This window comes from Ursus americanus, chromosome 17 (assembly GCF_024610735.1).
Source record: "Ursus americanus isolate L20-20 chromosome 17, mUrsAme1.1.p, whole genome shotgun sequence".
Classification (NCBI taxonomy): domain Eukaryota; kingdom Metazoa; phylum Chordata; class Mammalia; order Carnivora; family Ursidae; genus Ursus; species Ursus americanus.
This window is the reverse complement of record NC_142143.1, coordinates 15,222,268-15,238,623: the sequence shown is the minus strand read 5'-3', so window position 1 is coordinate 15,238,623 and position 16,356 is coordinate 15,222,268. Positions and strand designations below refer to the sequence as shown.

General features: G+C 37.7%; 1 protein-coding gene across 1 annotated transcript; it reads left to right on the top strand.

Moving 5' to 3' along the window:
• Positions 1-8: 8 nt before the first annotated feature.
• On the top strand, positions 9-15,049 carry TMEM263 (transmembrane protein 263). The gene is made up of 3 exons (XM_045779674.2): positions 9-266; positions 9,623-9,686; positions 13,528-15,049. The coding sequence occupies exons 2-3, from the start codon at positions 9,626-9,628 to the stop codon at positions 13,812-13,814; spliced, it is 348 nt and encodes a 115-aa protein (XP_045635630.1). The 5' UTR covers positions 9-266; positions 9,623-9,625; the 3' UTR covers positions 13,815-15,049.
• The last annotated feature ends 1,307 nt before the right edge of the window (positions 15,050-16,356 follow it).

Here is a 16,356-nt window from a genome sequence, read left to right as displayed (position 1 = left end):
CGCGTCGGAGCCGGAGCCGCGGGAGGAGGCGGGAGCTGAGGAGGCGGTGGAGGGGGCGGGTCGCGTCCGGCGCCACGTCCGCAGCCGGAGGCCGCTACTGCCGCCGTCGTCAACCGAGTCTTCTGGCTCCGAAGCTTGAGGAGGCGCCTCCCGAACCCGCAGCTGCCCGGGGTTGTGCCAGTTGCTCAGGCCACCGCAGTCCTCCTCGGTGCTGCCAGGTTCTTCCGCCCAGCCCCGGCTACAGGCGCCGACCCTCGACCCCGGAGGTGAGTAAGTAGGGCTGGGAGGGCGGGGGGCGCCGTCCCGGCTTCCTGTCCTCCTCTCTGTCGCCTTCTTCCGTTAGCTCTCCTGCACCTCATCACCTCCGGGCCTGGCTTCCCCAAGCGGAGCCTTTTGGGGGGACTGAGCGGGAAAGGGGGAGGGGCGGGACGATGTTGGGGGCGGACGGAGGTTCGCTGGCGGGGTGGTTATTCTTTATGTGTCCCCGACTCCCCAGCGGTGGTTTGTGATTGCGGACTCTCCTTGGAAGCCTCGGCTTCACTTCTTAGCTCCTTGGGTGTCAGGCTGGGGGAATGGGGGTGGGAGGGCGTCAGCAGCTTGGGAGGGGAGAGGGATGCGGCGGGGGTGGGGGGCGGTTGTGCTGGGCTTCCCCACCACACTAACTCCCGACCTGTTGATAAACCGCTCTCTTGCGTTCAGGCACTCAAGCCTTGGTCCCCAGTGCTCTTCCCACGGAAAGATTCTACTCTCACGTCTAACCTAAAGCTGAAGTGTGGAATGGAAAGAGGCGCTGACGGCGCTAGGGGTGACTGGGGACCGCTGGAGCACCCGTCGGTGCCATCATTGCCTCCCGAGTCTAAATAAAAACCGTGCCTGCTCTGCACACGCAGCTTTGAGACTGGTCCCCAAGCGCGCACTTCCAATCAGATCCCCGCCTAAATAGATCGCCTTTTCTATATGGGAAGACATAGAAATTCTGGAACCCTGTGGGAGTGGGGGTGTGTTGGGTGTACAACGTGGAGCAGAGGGAGGAGGTGCTGTGCTTAGCCCTAGTCACGGCTTCTCCAGGGTCATATTCTGCCTCTCCTGCCACGTCACTCCCTCTGCTAAAGAAAAAAAGAAAAAGACTTGCTTATGACTAAAGAGATCAGTGGGGGGAGAAGGGGCCGCTGGGAAAGGTTTAGAAACACCTAAAGAGGAGAGTTCTTATTTTATTTGTTAGGCCCTTGTGAACACTTGTGCTAATTCCAAATGAAAATACTTTGTTTGCTATCCGTGATTATTTGCTGTATGCGATTGTTTAACCTTTAGAACATGCCCTGGTGTGAGTGCTCTAAAGGGCTCCCAGGAATATTGATACCACATCAACAGGTCTATGTTTGTGTGTATGTGGCTATGCCTGCTTTTTCAAAGAAATAGGGAAGTAATCTTTAATAAACCTCTATGCCCTCAGTTTTGACTCCCCCCCCTTTCATTTCTTTAGTCTATGCTATGACTGATGTAGCAGAAACCAAGTTCAATAAAAATATGTCCATATATAGAGAATATCATTAGAAAAGTTTGAGGATAGATAGAAAAGTTTCTGTGCGTGTGTGTGTGTGTGTGTGTGTGTGTGTATTTAACTTCAGGGAAATCTTTACCTGTCTTTGTTTCAGTCATTGCGTACTTGCTGTTTTTGCTACTTCCTGAAGATATCTCATTGGATTACATATAAACACCTTCAGAGTAGGGCCTTCACATGCTTGTTGTAGTAGTAACCTCAGTGCCTAATACAGTGTCTGACATGGTAGGGACACAAATCATCTGTTGAACTAATGAGGTATAATTTAGTGAAGATTACTGGTGTACTGGTTATCTGGTTTGATAGCTTATTGTAATTCTGCTTAATGTTTCATTTAAAGGCAACACTTAAAAATTACTATTTTGATACTGTCAGTTGTTACTGACTGTCACTAAGGTGGTCACTTAAAAGTTTTACTGACAGATACTTTCTCTTCCCTGCCAGATTCAATGCATTTCTTGTAGCCTGTGTTCTGTTGATTTAACGGGCGGGGGCCGTGTTTAAAAGCAGCCTGTTCAGGGTAGTTGCTTAACTAGAGAAGCCTAAACACAGTCAGCTGGTGTTTTAATATACACTGCTTATTGGTGAGTGTGTGTGAAAGTTCTGTATAAATGTATTTTTGAAAGTCCTTGTAATTTGGCAAAGAAGCTAAAACGGGAGTGAGGATGTGGCAAAGTTCCTATATATAGAATGTATAGAAGAATTTAGCTAAATCAATTATAAGTCTTTTTTTTTTATAGGAAATTGGCACTTACTGTTTAATAACAGGTTTTTGAAATGGCTTTGAAGGGAAACTGTTGCGTACTGTATTTTGTAGTTAGGCTTCATATAATGTGTTAGTGCTATTTAACTTCTTTTGGTACACAAAGGGGTGTTTAGCCATAGGCAAATTTGTGTACTATTTTCAAACTTTGTTTTCACCATTAATGAAAACTTAATATATCAAATGTTGTAGATATCCACAAACAACACTGATTCATCTGTTTTCCTTAAAAAAAAAAAAAAAAAGTTCCTAAGAGGCATTTGTTTACTTATTTCTATTATTGGAAGAAATTATCCTCTAGGGAATAGTGTTGTTATTAATCCTTGCTCAATATATTTGCCAGCTGCTATATCTATGATACTATTGTACTTGACAAGAATTATTTCTCCTTGGCCTAAAATGCCTAAAGGAACTACTGGTGAATTGTAGTCTACAGCAAAGAAGTCTTTCACATTTCACAATTTCTTTAAAAAGTACAGTTATAACCAGTTTTAGTTGGTACTCTAAATTTGTTCACATGTTAGGACCAAGTGGTGAACCTGATTTATGTCCATAGAGTAAGTTCAGTTTTTTGTCCTGATGTAAAGGCTGTTTTCTGTTTTTATTGCCTTCCTTAGGAAGGTACTTTTTAAATAGAAACTTGTGTGTATTATGAGTTCCTAGAGAGCAGATAATTTTTTGGGTTTTGCATGAGATAAATTGATAAGTGCCAAGAAAGTGTGTCCCCTTTGGGTAAACTGGTTTAGAGAAGTCCTGTGTGCTGAATCATGCTGAAATTTCAGCGCCTGACATGGTGCCTGCCACATAGTAGGGACCCAAGTATATATTGAACTAATAATTCAGTGAGTTTAGGGCAGATGGTTTGCGTAGCATTCAATAATTTTGTTTAAGGATAACATTTAAAATGGTCATTTTGACACTTTTTCTGTTAGTTGTTACTTGTCTCTATGTGTGTACTTTTAAATTTTACAAGCAGATTATTTACCTTTACCAGTTTTAAGAGATTAGGAGTATGTGTTCAGAATTCCCAATTTAAGAGAAACAAAGCCCCTGTAATGATGATAATGAACAGGATGGTAATATAAAAAATAGTTCTTCTTAGTGGTAAAGTGGTAGTATCTGTAAAGAGGTAATATCACTAAAAGTTTGGCACATATATGTGTGTAGGGGTTGGGAATGATTTATGTGAGTAAAAAGTACAGGTAGCATTACAGAGAGTTAAGGATTTAGCAGAAATACTTTTTACAAGGTATTCAATGCCTTATGACCAAATTAGGAATTTAGAAAACAACAATATTCCAAATACTTGCAGCTTTTACACTATTTTTATTATCCTAAGAGTTCTAAGAGGAATTTTTTTTTTAAAGATTTTATTTATTTATTCAACAGAGAGAGAGACAGCCAGTGAGAGAGGGAACACAAGCAGGGGGAGTGGGAGAGTAAGAAGCAGGCTCATAGCGGACGAGCCTGATGTGGGGCTCGATCCTATAACGCCAGGATCACGCCCTGAGCCGAAGGCAAACGCTTAACCGCTGTGCCACCCAGGCGCCCCTAAGAGGAATTTTAATACTGTATACTTGCTGTTAACACCAATGATGTACAAGAAAGTCAGATGTTAAAAAAATATGTGTACAAAACAAAAATCAATGCCTTTGGCCTCTTAGGACTTCAAAGCCCTCTAATACCAAGTTCCTCTGTTCTTGGTAGCCAGGCAGACCTCCAGATTTTTTTTTTCTTTTCTTTTTTTTTTTTTTTTAATAATTTTTTAGTATGTTGTGTTAGTCACCACAATCTGTTGCAGTACATCCCAAGTTTTTGATGTAATGTTCCATGATTCATTACTTGCGTGTAACACCCAGTGCACCATGCAATATGTGCCCTCCTTAATACCCACATTTTCTATTTTACTGTTTATTGATAATCCTGTTGGTAACTGTCACTAACAATATTAAATGTATCTGTGGATATTTCTGTATAATAGTATCTATATTCCTACATTTCAAACTCTTCTACCAAAAATACACATAACTTAAGAGTAGAATCATGGTGGATGGGGGTGGGAGTGTTGTGGGCTGGGAAGAGAGAGCTGGTAAATCTGAGAGTATATCCTGAAGAAGTTCCAAACAGGAATGAAATTTCTTGAGAGTCTGGTTATCCTAAAAATTCCCAAGTACTTTTCAGTTATCTTTTTAATTAGTGTATATTTAAACTTAAACGGTACTTTAAATTACTGTGTAGTAAAATGCACGCATCGTATCTCTCCTGTGGTTCTTGAAGCCGCTGGCATGCTACTGCTTACTCTTAAATAAGAATATTTGAAAAGCACAATTTTAGCTTAAAGTATCCTTTTTTTTTAACCAAAAATTTGGACCGTATATTGGTATGTATCTTTTCTTGTGATGCTTAATACTAATGTAGATACAGATGGTAATTTTTTCTCACGTACTTGACAAATAATGTGCGTCAGCTTACAACAAAAATATATACTAACAAAATGATAAGAATATAAGTAAAGTACTCAAATTGCAAACTAACCAGGGAGAACAGCAGTAAGAGTGGGGGTCTTGAGGTGTGGAGTTGGGGGAAAATAGGACAAGTAGGCAGGCCACAGGAACGTGCCCAGTTAAGTTGGGATTTTACCTGCAAGCTTCCTGGAAGCCAAAGGGAAATTATTTATTTATTTATTTGTTTGTTTGTTTATTATTTATTATTTTTTTATTTTTGGGGCACCTGCTCTGCATAAGACTTTTTTTTTTATTATTATGTTCAGGTAGCTGCTCTATAAGTACATCATTAGTTTTTCATGTAGTGTTCAGTGATTTGTTACTTGCGAATAACACCCAGTGCTCATCACAACACGTGCCTTCCTTAGTACCCATCATCCTATTACCCCATTCCCGCACCCCCTCCCCTCTGAAACCCTCAGTTTGTTTCCCAGGGTCCATAGCCTCTCATGGTTCGTCTCCCTCTCTAATTTCTCCCCCTTCAGATTTCCCTCCCTTCCCCTATGGTCCTCCATGCTATTGTTTATGTTCCACATATGAGTGAAACCATATGATAATTGTCTTTTCTCTGCTTGACTTACTTCACTTAGCATAATCCCCTCCAGTTCCATCCATGTCGATGCAAATGGTGGGTACTCGTCGTTTCTGATGGCTGAATAATATTCCATTGTACATATGTACCACATCTTCTTTATCCATTCATCTGTTGAAGGGCATCTTGGCTCCTTCCACCGTTTGGCTATTGTGCACATTGCTGCTATGAAGATTGCGGTGCATGTGCCCCTTCTTTTCACTACATCTGTATCTTTGGGGTAAATACCTAGTAGTGCAATTGCTGGGTCGTAGGGTAGCTCTGTTTTTACCATCCTGAGGTTATCTGTTAAATAGGAAAGTATATAGATCTCAAAGAGAAGAAAACATCCTAAATCTGTTGCAGAAACAAAAATTTTTCTGAATACCACTAAAGACATTTCTTATGTGGAGCTCTGTATCAGAGGTATCGAGTAATGTGGTAGGTAATTTCTTTACAGTGCAGTACAATGTAGTAAACAGCCTGTGTGAGGCTCTTTGTCAGGGTTTTCTTACTAAGGACATAACCGGGAGTTAAACTCAGTGATGTCATTTTCTTCAAATCAGCATTTTGTGATTTAAGTATGTTGTTTTTTAGATCACCTTGATTTGAGGATAAAAACCTAAAAAAAAACTAGGATAAAAACTAGGTAGATGAACTGCATAACCTTTGAAAATACCCTTTATGAATATCACTGATTTCTAAGATTTAAAAATATAAAATTTTCTTTAGGTACGAAAGCAATACATGTTTACGGTAGAAAATTAAAATATAGATGTTAGATATAGATTTATAGATGTATATCTATATATAAAGGGATGGTATTTCTTTCTCTGTAGCACAGTCTCTCTGTCTCTCTCTGTCTCCTCTCTCTCTCTATATTTCTACTCCCTAGTGGCAGTCTTTGTCAACATATTGGTATACTTTCTTTCAGTCTTTTTATGTACATGTAAAAGAATTGGATTATTTGATATATGCCTTTTATATTCTCGGAATGTAACATTAGCATCTCCCCCATAGTATTTGGTCTTCATAAATTATTTTAATGTCTGCATTGTGTGTCTCTAGGAAGCTTATAAATTCATCTTTTGCCTTCCATGAGGCTATACTCATTTGTACACTTTCAGATGTATTTTGTATTTTGTTTGTTTTTGCTGGCTTCTCTTTCACTCATCCCTTAAATATGAGCAGTCCAATTAAGGTTATTAGTCTACTTCTCTCTTCATACTTCTGTCTTCATAGCTACCACTTCAAACCACTCTCGGGGCCTCAACTCTAACTCAGACTTCATGCTGAGTTTCAGACCCCTTAAATCCAGTTGCCTGCTGAACGTGTCCTGCACGTGCCCTGAAAGCATTTCAGATCCAGCTGTTCAAAACAAGTCCTTTAATCCTACGTATAGTTAACAGTAATGTGTTGTACACTTCTGTTTTAGAGGGTAGATCTCATGTTAAGTATTCTTACCACAATAAAATAAAAATTTTAGAAAGTCCTTCATCTTTTCTCGGAAGTGGTTTCTTGTCTCCTGTCCCTTGTCTTCATCATCTTTGCCTACTTAGTTGCTCAAAAAACTAGAAATTTTCCTTCCTATATTTTCCTTTTATCTCATATTAATACCCAAGCTCTGTTCTACTTCATACAGAAAATTCAAGTATTTGTCTACCATGCATCTGGCATTGAAAAAGGCTCTGGGGATGGAGCAGTGAACAAAACCAAGCCTTGTTCTCCTGGAGCTTACATTCTAATTGTGGAGACACAAAGTAAACATACGTATTTATATTTACATATAAATACTTACAAATATTTATATATAAGTATATATAATATATAAATATGTAATATGTACATTATATATATATATATATATATAAAAGTAAGAGCAATGAAGAAAATTGAGCAGGGTTAGGTGAAAATGATCGGGAAAGGAGTAGGAGGATGCTAATCTATTGTAAGGTGGTCTGGGAAGATCTCTGTTAAGGGACATTTGCATAAAGACCTGAAGGAAGTAAGGAAGCAAGCCATGCACATATCTTGGGGAAGAGCCTTTCAGGAGTTGGTGAGCAGGGAAACCTGTGCTGCTAGACTGGTATGAGTGAGAGTCAGAATGGTAGGAGATGCTGTCAGAGTGTTAGATGTCAGGCCTCAACTCTGGATTTTATTCTGAACAAAACAGGAAGCACTTGTAGGGGTTTAGGCAGAGTGCAACACAGCTAGACTGAAAGAAGAGCAAAGGTAGAAGCTCAGAGCCATTTAAGAGACTTTGTAGCAGCCCAAGTAAGAGATACGATAGTTTAATTGAAAATGGTAGCAGTAGAGGTGATGAGAAGTGCTTGTATTCTGGATTTATTTAGGCGACAGAATTTACCAATGATTAGATGGGAATGTAAAAAACAGGAAATCAAGGGTGACTCGTAGATTTTTGCCCAAACATTTATTTATACAGGAAAAACTGGCAGAGTTTAAACTGTTGTTCCATTTCACTGAACTTATAAAGTAGCCACTTACTGTTTTTAATCTCTCTGTCCTTCATCTGTTTTTTTTTTTTTTTTTTTTTTTTTAATTTTAGAAAGAGAGAACAACCGTGGGGAGAGGAGGGGACAGTGGGAGAGGGAGAGAATCTCAAGCAGATGCACTGAGCTCAGAGCCCGACTCAGGGTTCAACCCCACGACCCCCGAGACCATGACCTGAGCCGAAATCAAGAGTCAGCCATCTAACTCACTGAGCCTCCCAGGCGCCCCGCCTTCTTCATCTGTTCTTGCTTCAGTTAGCTTCTTAAAGCACAGATCTGACGATGTTACTGTCATGGCTCCTCTTTGCCTACCCACAGAAGGATAAAGTCAATTGATATCATACAGATGAACTTGTATATATCTTTTATAAAGCAGCTCTAAGCTTTTAAAATAGTGGTCTTTTTCTTTTTTAAATTACAAGATATATATAAGAAAAATGTTTAAAGGGATTCTGAATTAAGAAAAACGTAATTCTTTTAGTTGGGATTTTTGGGATATATACAGAAAGGCAGTTTGGAAATCTATGCAGTTGCTACCACACTGTTTTTTAAGTGAGCTTTATGCCCAGTGTGGGGCTTGAACTCATGACCCTGAAATCAAGAGTCACATGCTCTACAGACTGAGCCGTCCAGGTGCCCCCCCATCACACCTGTTTTTTAAAGTCCGGTTAACATATGTAAGATGTATGTGTGTATATAATTTCTCCACATTTCTGTCCATGGGATGGTAGCATCTGTTGATTGGTTGATCAGCCAGGTGATTTGGATTTGTATGTGTATGGTATACAGATTTTGGGAACACAGTGGTGAACAAGCTAAACAGTCTCTCCTCTTGGAATTAACAGTTCAGTGGGGAGGAAGGTGGCTCCACAGTAGTTTTTCATCAGGAAAAGGGACACACATATTCTGTCAGGAATTCCTGCATGTTTTGTTTTAAATTTGTTAAATAGTATTCTAAAAGTTGTAGTACTGGAGTACTAGTATTCCAGTCTTGACTTGTTTTGATCTTTTCTTAGTCAAGTGAATATAAAAGCAAATATTTTAAGGTAGTAAAGGAAATTGGGAAAAGAAAGTTTTTTTTTCATCCCAGTGTAGCTTATTTTATTTCTCAGGTTCCTTTACTATTTGTACTAAGGAGGTAATCACATACATATTTTTTCATAGATTTTGAGTTCTTTTGCTCCCTGTGTTTGTAAGAGCTCTAAAAACAATAAAAAAGTAATCAAAGTCCATCTCTTAATGATTCAGATTGGTGATGTCATTTTTCTAGAAGGATATCATGATTCTTAGAAAGCTTTCAGATAGAACATATTTTTTAGATGTATAGGTTTTCCTTAAGTCTGTTGAGAAATAAATTACAGTTAAGTTATCCAATACTCTGTAGGAGGAAGCACTTAAGATTTTTGTCTGCCAACCCTTTCACTGACTTTCCAACTTTCTTTCAATTAGTAAGCAGTAGTAACAACATAGGAAAGCTCGTACTATGCCTCTTACTCTTTGGTTGGTGTTTGAGATAAGATTTATATTGTCCAGTAGTGTAATTAAAAGTATTCTTAAACACCACAAAGTGGGAGAGAAATAAGATGTAGTTTTGCCACAAATGTTTTAAAATGTTATTTATCTGAATAAAGTTGATTAAGTCTTAATTGAGCATGTGCTAAGAGGTCATCTCACAGGTTGAGGTTACAATAAAATGTGTATGTGTTTTTTTAGATCATGAATCAGGCAGATAAAAATCAAGAACTCCCATCATACCTTAGTGATGAACCACCAGAAGGTAAGTATGCATCTGACACACTAAGAATGGAAACAAACATCCTACTGAATTAAAATTCTGATTGTTTTTTATTAAATTTAAAGTAACAGTCTGTTTACCTTGTGGGTGAATATGTTCCAAAAATAATTGAAGATAAACATTTTTAGCTTCTAACAAGAAAGCATAGATATTGGTGAATGGGGACACTGTGCAACTGTTTTATTACATAAGATCTATTCTTTTGCTACTCTTCTAGTAAGACCATTTCACAAGTTAGAATATCCTTTCATTTGTAAAGAATGGGTGTGGGGTGCATGTCATGAATACAAAAACTCAATTCAAGAGGCACTTGAGGTTTGTTATTAGACTGTTATTTATCATTGGTAGTTTTTCTTCCTATATTAATGGTCTTAGGGTCTGCTTAATTTAAATTCTCTTTTAGCTTGAAAGTTGTGACATCATGAGTCATTTTATTACCTAAACTTCAAAAATTCTTGGAAACACTAAATGCATACGTGAATGTCTTGACTATATACAGAAAATGACTATAGGCATATTCTGTTTATGGTTTTGGTGTAGAACATTATTAAATTTAAACCAAATAGTAATTTCCTTTGACAACTGCATGTTTGTACAGGACAGTCATAATAGCTAAGACAGAGAATCAAAGTGAAGAAGAAGGGATGAAGTGGCCAGCAGACCAGACTGGAGTAGCAGACAGACTAGTATCTCTGGGAAGAGGGTAGAGCTGGAAGTTGTGACTCTGGGTATTTTATTTTCTTCCCAGTTACCCACTGTTCAAACTTTTCTTCCTGTATTTCCTATGTTGGTAGACAAAAATGAAATTGCTACGAAAACACAATGAAAAGTTTGTACTTAAGCCTAAAAGAAGATGGCAGTAACTAGGTGATTAGTTTTAGTTTGGTGGAAGAATAGCCTGGAAAATTATTAGGTCAGCTATTTTTTTGACTTATTTTTTAGGTCTAGAACCCTAGAGTTTTGAAAAAAAAAAGTTAGGGCTTAATGAGAAAGTTAATAAGGACTTTGTAGGGATAAAGCCAGGAAAGAGATAAAGACAGCTCAGGAGCATGCTTGTCCAGGAAGAGAAAGTGCTTTGGTAATGTCTTTATATGGCAACCTGCTAAACCAAAGTAGTCTGCAGAGCAGATAATTTATATGGTGGTAATTACGAGCACACTGTAATTAAAAGAGATCAACAGCATTAATATTTATCTGCTTTGACTAAGAAAAATTGTCTTCATTAAATGCATGTGCACCGAATTTGGCATAGCAGGATAATATTAATGAGGGTATTCAGCATGAGTCAGTATCTGTTTTATCCTCAAATCGGGATTTTTTCCTGTTCCTAGGGTTAGTGACCTTGATTACAAAAGAATTATCAATTATGTAACCCTTTTCGTAATTTTATAATTAACATATTCAAATGCTATTCCATATCCTTTTATTTCAGCTCTTTAATTTTATTTAAAAAAATCATTTTATTGGGGCCCCTGGGTGGCTCAGTCGTTAAGCATCTGCCTTTGGCTCAGGGTATGATCCCAGGGTCCTGGAATCGAGCCCCACATTGGGCTCCTCCGCTGGGAGCCTGCTTCTTCCTCTCCCACTCCCCCTGCTTGTGTTCCCTCTCTCGCTGGCTGTCTTTCTCTCTTGTCAAATAAATAAAATCTTTAAAACAAATAATTTTATTTATTTCAGAGAGAGAGTGTGCATGTGCGTGTGTAAGAATGCAGGGGTGGGGGCTGCAAAGGGAGAAGCAGACTCCCTGCTGAGCAGAGAGCGTGATGTGGGGCTCAATCCCAGGACCCTGGAATCATGACCTGAGTCAAAGGGAGCCACTTAATCAACTGAGCCACCCAAGCAGCCCTATTTAAAAATTTATATTAACTATGCTTATTTCTCAAATAGCTTCAATTAAGAATTTGGTTTTCATAAATTTAGCCATTGCTATGTCTTTATGAGCTATTTTGAGGAGTCAGTGATATTTTCATACTTGTGACATGATGTAAAACCTCTAAACAATGAAAAGAAAATCTTTATCAAGGTAAATTTGTGCTGTATTAGAAAAGCTCGATTTTCAGAATTTTTTCTCTATCAAGTATGAGTTTACCAATGTTGTCTTCTCTGATACATTCTGCTAGGAGTTAGTAGCTTTGGTGGTCCTAGTGGGGCCTTCATACCCAAGAATTTACTTTTCTTTGTGCGAGTTGTACCTTTTCAGTGAACTATTTAATGACCAAGTATTTTTCCACAAAATTTAGAAAAATATAAACACCATTTATGTGTTGTTGCTGCCTAAATTATTAGATTTTTTTTTTTAAGATGTTATTTATTTGACAGAGAGACAGCCAGCGAGAGAGGGAACACAAGCAGGGGGAGTGGGAGAGGAAGAAGCAGGCTCCTAGCAGAGGAGCCTGATGTGGGGCTCGATCCCAGAATGCCAGGATCACGCCCTGAGCCAAAGGCAGACACTTAATGACTGTGCCACCCAGGTGCCCCCTAAATCATTAGATTACAAAGGAGAAAAAAACCTGTGTTTGTTTGAGGCTGATACAAGCAAATTTTCATGAAATCTTCCTGTTACTTTATGCCTGAGTTTGAGGTTACATGCCAATTTGAATGACTCTATTCAAAATGAAACCAGAGAACAAATTCATGACTTAAATAAGTCTGAATTTTTCATATTGATATTACCTTTTCTGGAGTAAAAGAGTTTTCACAGACTAGAAGTTTAAATCACATACTCTCTCCTGTAAGAATTACTGATGCAGTGAAAGTACGAAGCATAGCTGTAGTTTCTCAACACTACAAAAAATGATTTTAGGTAAGTAACATGATTTTAAGAGATAAATAATTATCCTATTTTCACATAGCATTAGCTCTTTAAGTACGTTAGTAACATACAAATAGAGCAGACACCTACATATATTTAAATTAGTGGTTCTCAAAGTTTTTGGCTTTTCTACTTTTAAAAATTGAGGACCCCAAAAAGCTTGTGTCTTTGTTGATATATGCCATATAAGTAATAAAAACTGATAAATATTTTATTCATTAAAAACCCCAGAAGACCTATTACATATTAACGTGATTAACATAGTTTTTGAAAAGCAGCTATTTTCCAAAGGGAAAAAAAAATGTGAAAAGGGTGGGTGACGTTTTTAAATTTTTGCAAATCTCTTTAATGTTAGGGTTAATAGAAGACAGCTAGTTTCTCACAGCTGCTTCTGTGTTTAGGGACTTGTCTTATTGCACATCATTTAGATTCTGGAAAATTCTGTAGACTTTTGTGAATGAATGTGAAAGAATAAAAGTGAAAGGATAAATGACATATTGGTATTATCATGAAAATAATTTTTATCCTGCAGAGCCCCTGAAATGGTCTTGTGGTTACCCAGGAGTCCCAGGCCATACCTTGAGAATCACTGCTTTAAATGAAAAAGGTTGTTTCAGTGATGATTGAATTCTGTCAAGGAAATGAAGGCCAAATATATTTATCTTCTTATTTTTTCATGCTCCTTTTAGGATATAAAGTTTTTTATTAACAGCAACAAAACTGTAAATCAAGGAAACATTTAAATTTAGATTCTATTTTATGAAAGTTGTCTAGTCCCAAAAGCATTTTTTCTCATAAATACTAAGATTTAGCATTGGACCAAGATGTTTTAAAACATGTACAACTATAGCTTTGAGGGAAGAGGTTTTTAGTGTTTTGATCAGATTTGTGTTTATGTGGTTCATCTCATCCAGACAACCCCCCGATTGTTAGGAAGTCTTAGGATACTTAATGACTTGTACTGCTCTTTAAAGACTTATATTTGACTGTCTTCTTATTTTCTCTCATTAGGTTCAATGAAAGATCACCCACAGCAGCAACCAGGCATGTTGTCCCGCGTGACTGGTGGTATCTTCAGTGTTACAAAGGGAGCTGTTGGTGCCACCATTGGTGGTGTGGCTTGGATTGGTGGGAAGAGTCTGGAGGTGACCAAAACAGCTGTTACAACTGTGCCTTCCATGGGAATAGGGCTGGTGAAAGGGGGCGTGTCTGCTGTGGCTGGAGGTGTTACAGCTGTTGGGTCTGCTGTTGTAAACAAAGTGCCCTTAACAGGAAAGAAGAAAGACAAATCTGACTAAAATATGGAGATACACTTGCTCTCCACAGCATTATGATGCCAGTGGCATTGAATTGCTAAATTACGGACTACAACCAAGTCACCTGTTTGGACGTTTATCTTCTAAACTGCTGTGTTGAAAGTATTGATGACTGGCTTTTGTCTAAAAAGAAGAGACCAATACTAGCACAGTGTATGAAGGTTTCTCATACTTAAATTCCAGCTTTTTATCTGGTAAAATGTTACACTTACTCAGTTGTAACTGAAGATATGGTATATTTGATATTTACTATAAGTCTTTCAGTTTAACTAAAAAATGTGAAAGTTGAATTTAGTTGATTATCTTTACAGTTCCATATGTATAATGTGCCAGGTAACTCATTTGCCCCTTAAGAAGGGAACCTTGAACTACATAAACTGTACCTTTGATGTGCCTAATAGTTTCAGATGTCTTAGTTTTTTTTTTATAACCATAGTTGATTAGGCCAAGAGGCATTCTTTTCTTATTTAAGCTGGTAAGAGTAGCAGGAATTAGAGAAATTTACAAGAGATAAATGGTTTTATGATACTGAGTGTTAACCATCTTTTGTTAGATATGCATTACATTAATTTAATCATTGATGCCTTATGAAACATCTTTTCTAATACCCTAAACATGTGCAGTTCTTAGAACTCTATATGGATTCTTTTAAAAATTGTGAAATTGGTTTTCCCTCTTAAGAATCTCAGGAGTAGTGGGGTAAAGGCATTTCTTGCTCTAGGCAGGTAAGGTAGTGCTTGCTAGCGTTTTGTTAACTGTCAGTGTAGTTACCAGCCAAACATTATGCTTCAGCCTGGTTTCTTGCTCCATCTTGATTACACCTCACAGTGCCTAAGGAACATTTCTTTGCGGTCATAAGCTATTTTGGAAGTTTCATATTAAGGAGGAACAAATAATTTTAAATACTTAAGAATCACCTAAGGCATCCAAGATATAAAAAATCTTCACACCAATTTTATCTTTAGGATGGCTTAAAATGTTAGCAGTAACTCTTTTTAAAAAACACAGTAAAAGCAGCCACAGATATTTGGGAGCTGACTTTTAAATCGAATGAAATGGGCTCCATAGATCAGTTTTGAATGTAAAATATATATATAAGTGCTGTCAGTGGTTTATAGGCTTTTAATATGTTATCTTAGTCCTTTGAAGAAATCGTGGACTTTGTACGTACCATTTCCAAGTCAACCTCAAGCAGGCAATTGAAGTTTTTGATTGTGGATGGTAAGTGTGTCATGTCTTCTTAACGGGTCTCATCATGTCTCATTCATTCTCAAAGAATATGACCTAGCTGGAATTCATCTTTTATTTCATATTCAGTTTCATAAAAATTTTTAAAGTGGCACATATATTTGACATTCCTTTTAACTAAGGGTTATAATCCAAGCTTGAAAAATCTTAGTTTTCTTTATACTTAAGTCTGGAAATTTGCCTCCATTTTGCAGAATGGGGTGTGTGTGTGTGTATGTGAGGGAGGGAAGGAAAGGAGGTGATGCTCTGGAGTAAATAAGTCAGAATACATCCTTGAGAACTTAAAACAGATCACTCCAACACCCAAGGCTTAAATGCAGCACTAAGAGTGTTACATTAATGTGGAACAACAAATGGATAAGAACATAACTTTTAAAAGCTTTCATAAACACCAGTAGGGATTCTAAGCAAACCTACAAAGGTTCTTGAACCGCTATATACAAAACTGAAAAGTTGTTGAGTTCATCAGAAATTAGACGGTTGTTTATTTCATGCACTATGATTTAAGGTATATTTGTTGGTATATTTGGTCAAATGTCATAATCAGCAAAAGGGATTTTTAAAAGAAACTCCAAAGTTAATAGATGAACACTAAACAGTGATCTAAATAATGGTATTGGAGAACTTGTTTCCTGCTATTTGAAAGAAATTATTGCTTCATTGCTAGTTTATATTTCTAATTTATCTTCTATAGTCATAGGCTCTGCTGTGCTTTGTACCTGAATTTCTAAACACAGACTTTAGTTTATTGTGTGCTTGCATATTTATTTTCAACCTTACTTGTCTTTAAAATTGCTTGAGGAAAAATGGTTGTAATTTCTGCCACAGAAAAGCCACCTGGTACATTTTATCTCATCAAGTTTGTTTTAAATTCTGAACTATAACTTTATGCAGGAGAGGCTTTTGCAAGGATGGCAGAGAAGTGTACAAATGGTTAGTTATAGAGGTTCTTCTTCCAATGAACTTGCCATTTGACGATATGTACAGCTGTACACTTGAGTCTTTTCCAGTTTATTTGCGTAGACTAGCAGTTTGACCTGTGAAACAGTACTGGTTCACTTCAGGAAACTAAGGTTGCTACTTGCACTTGGAGGCATCTGTTATTCAGTGTATCTTTTGAGTGGGTATTTGGCACAATGAGGATGAACTTGTGTGACCCACTTGAATGATTGATCTAATAATGTTGACATTATGAATCCTGTACTTAGTGAAATGTCAGATGAAGAAGACTGGTGATTGAATAAAATTTTTTTTGTATTAAAGGAATGGGAAAAGA

Bases quoted from the DNA above. Each gene is read 5' to 3' on its own strand.
- TMEM263 (XM_045779674.2), top strand. From the start codon at position 9,626: ATGAATCAGGCAGATAAAAATCAAGAACTCCCATCATACCTTAGTGAT. The intron at 9,687-13,527 runs GTAAGTATGCAT...TTCTCTCATTAG, and splicing joins TAGTGATGAACCACCAGAAG to GTTCAATGAAAGATCACCCA.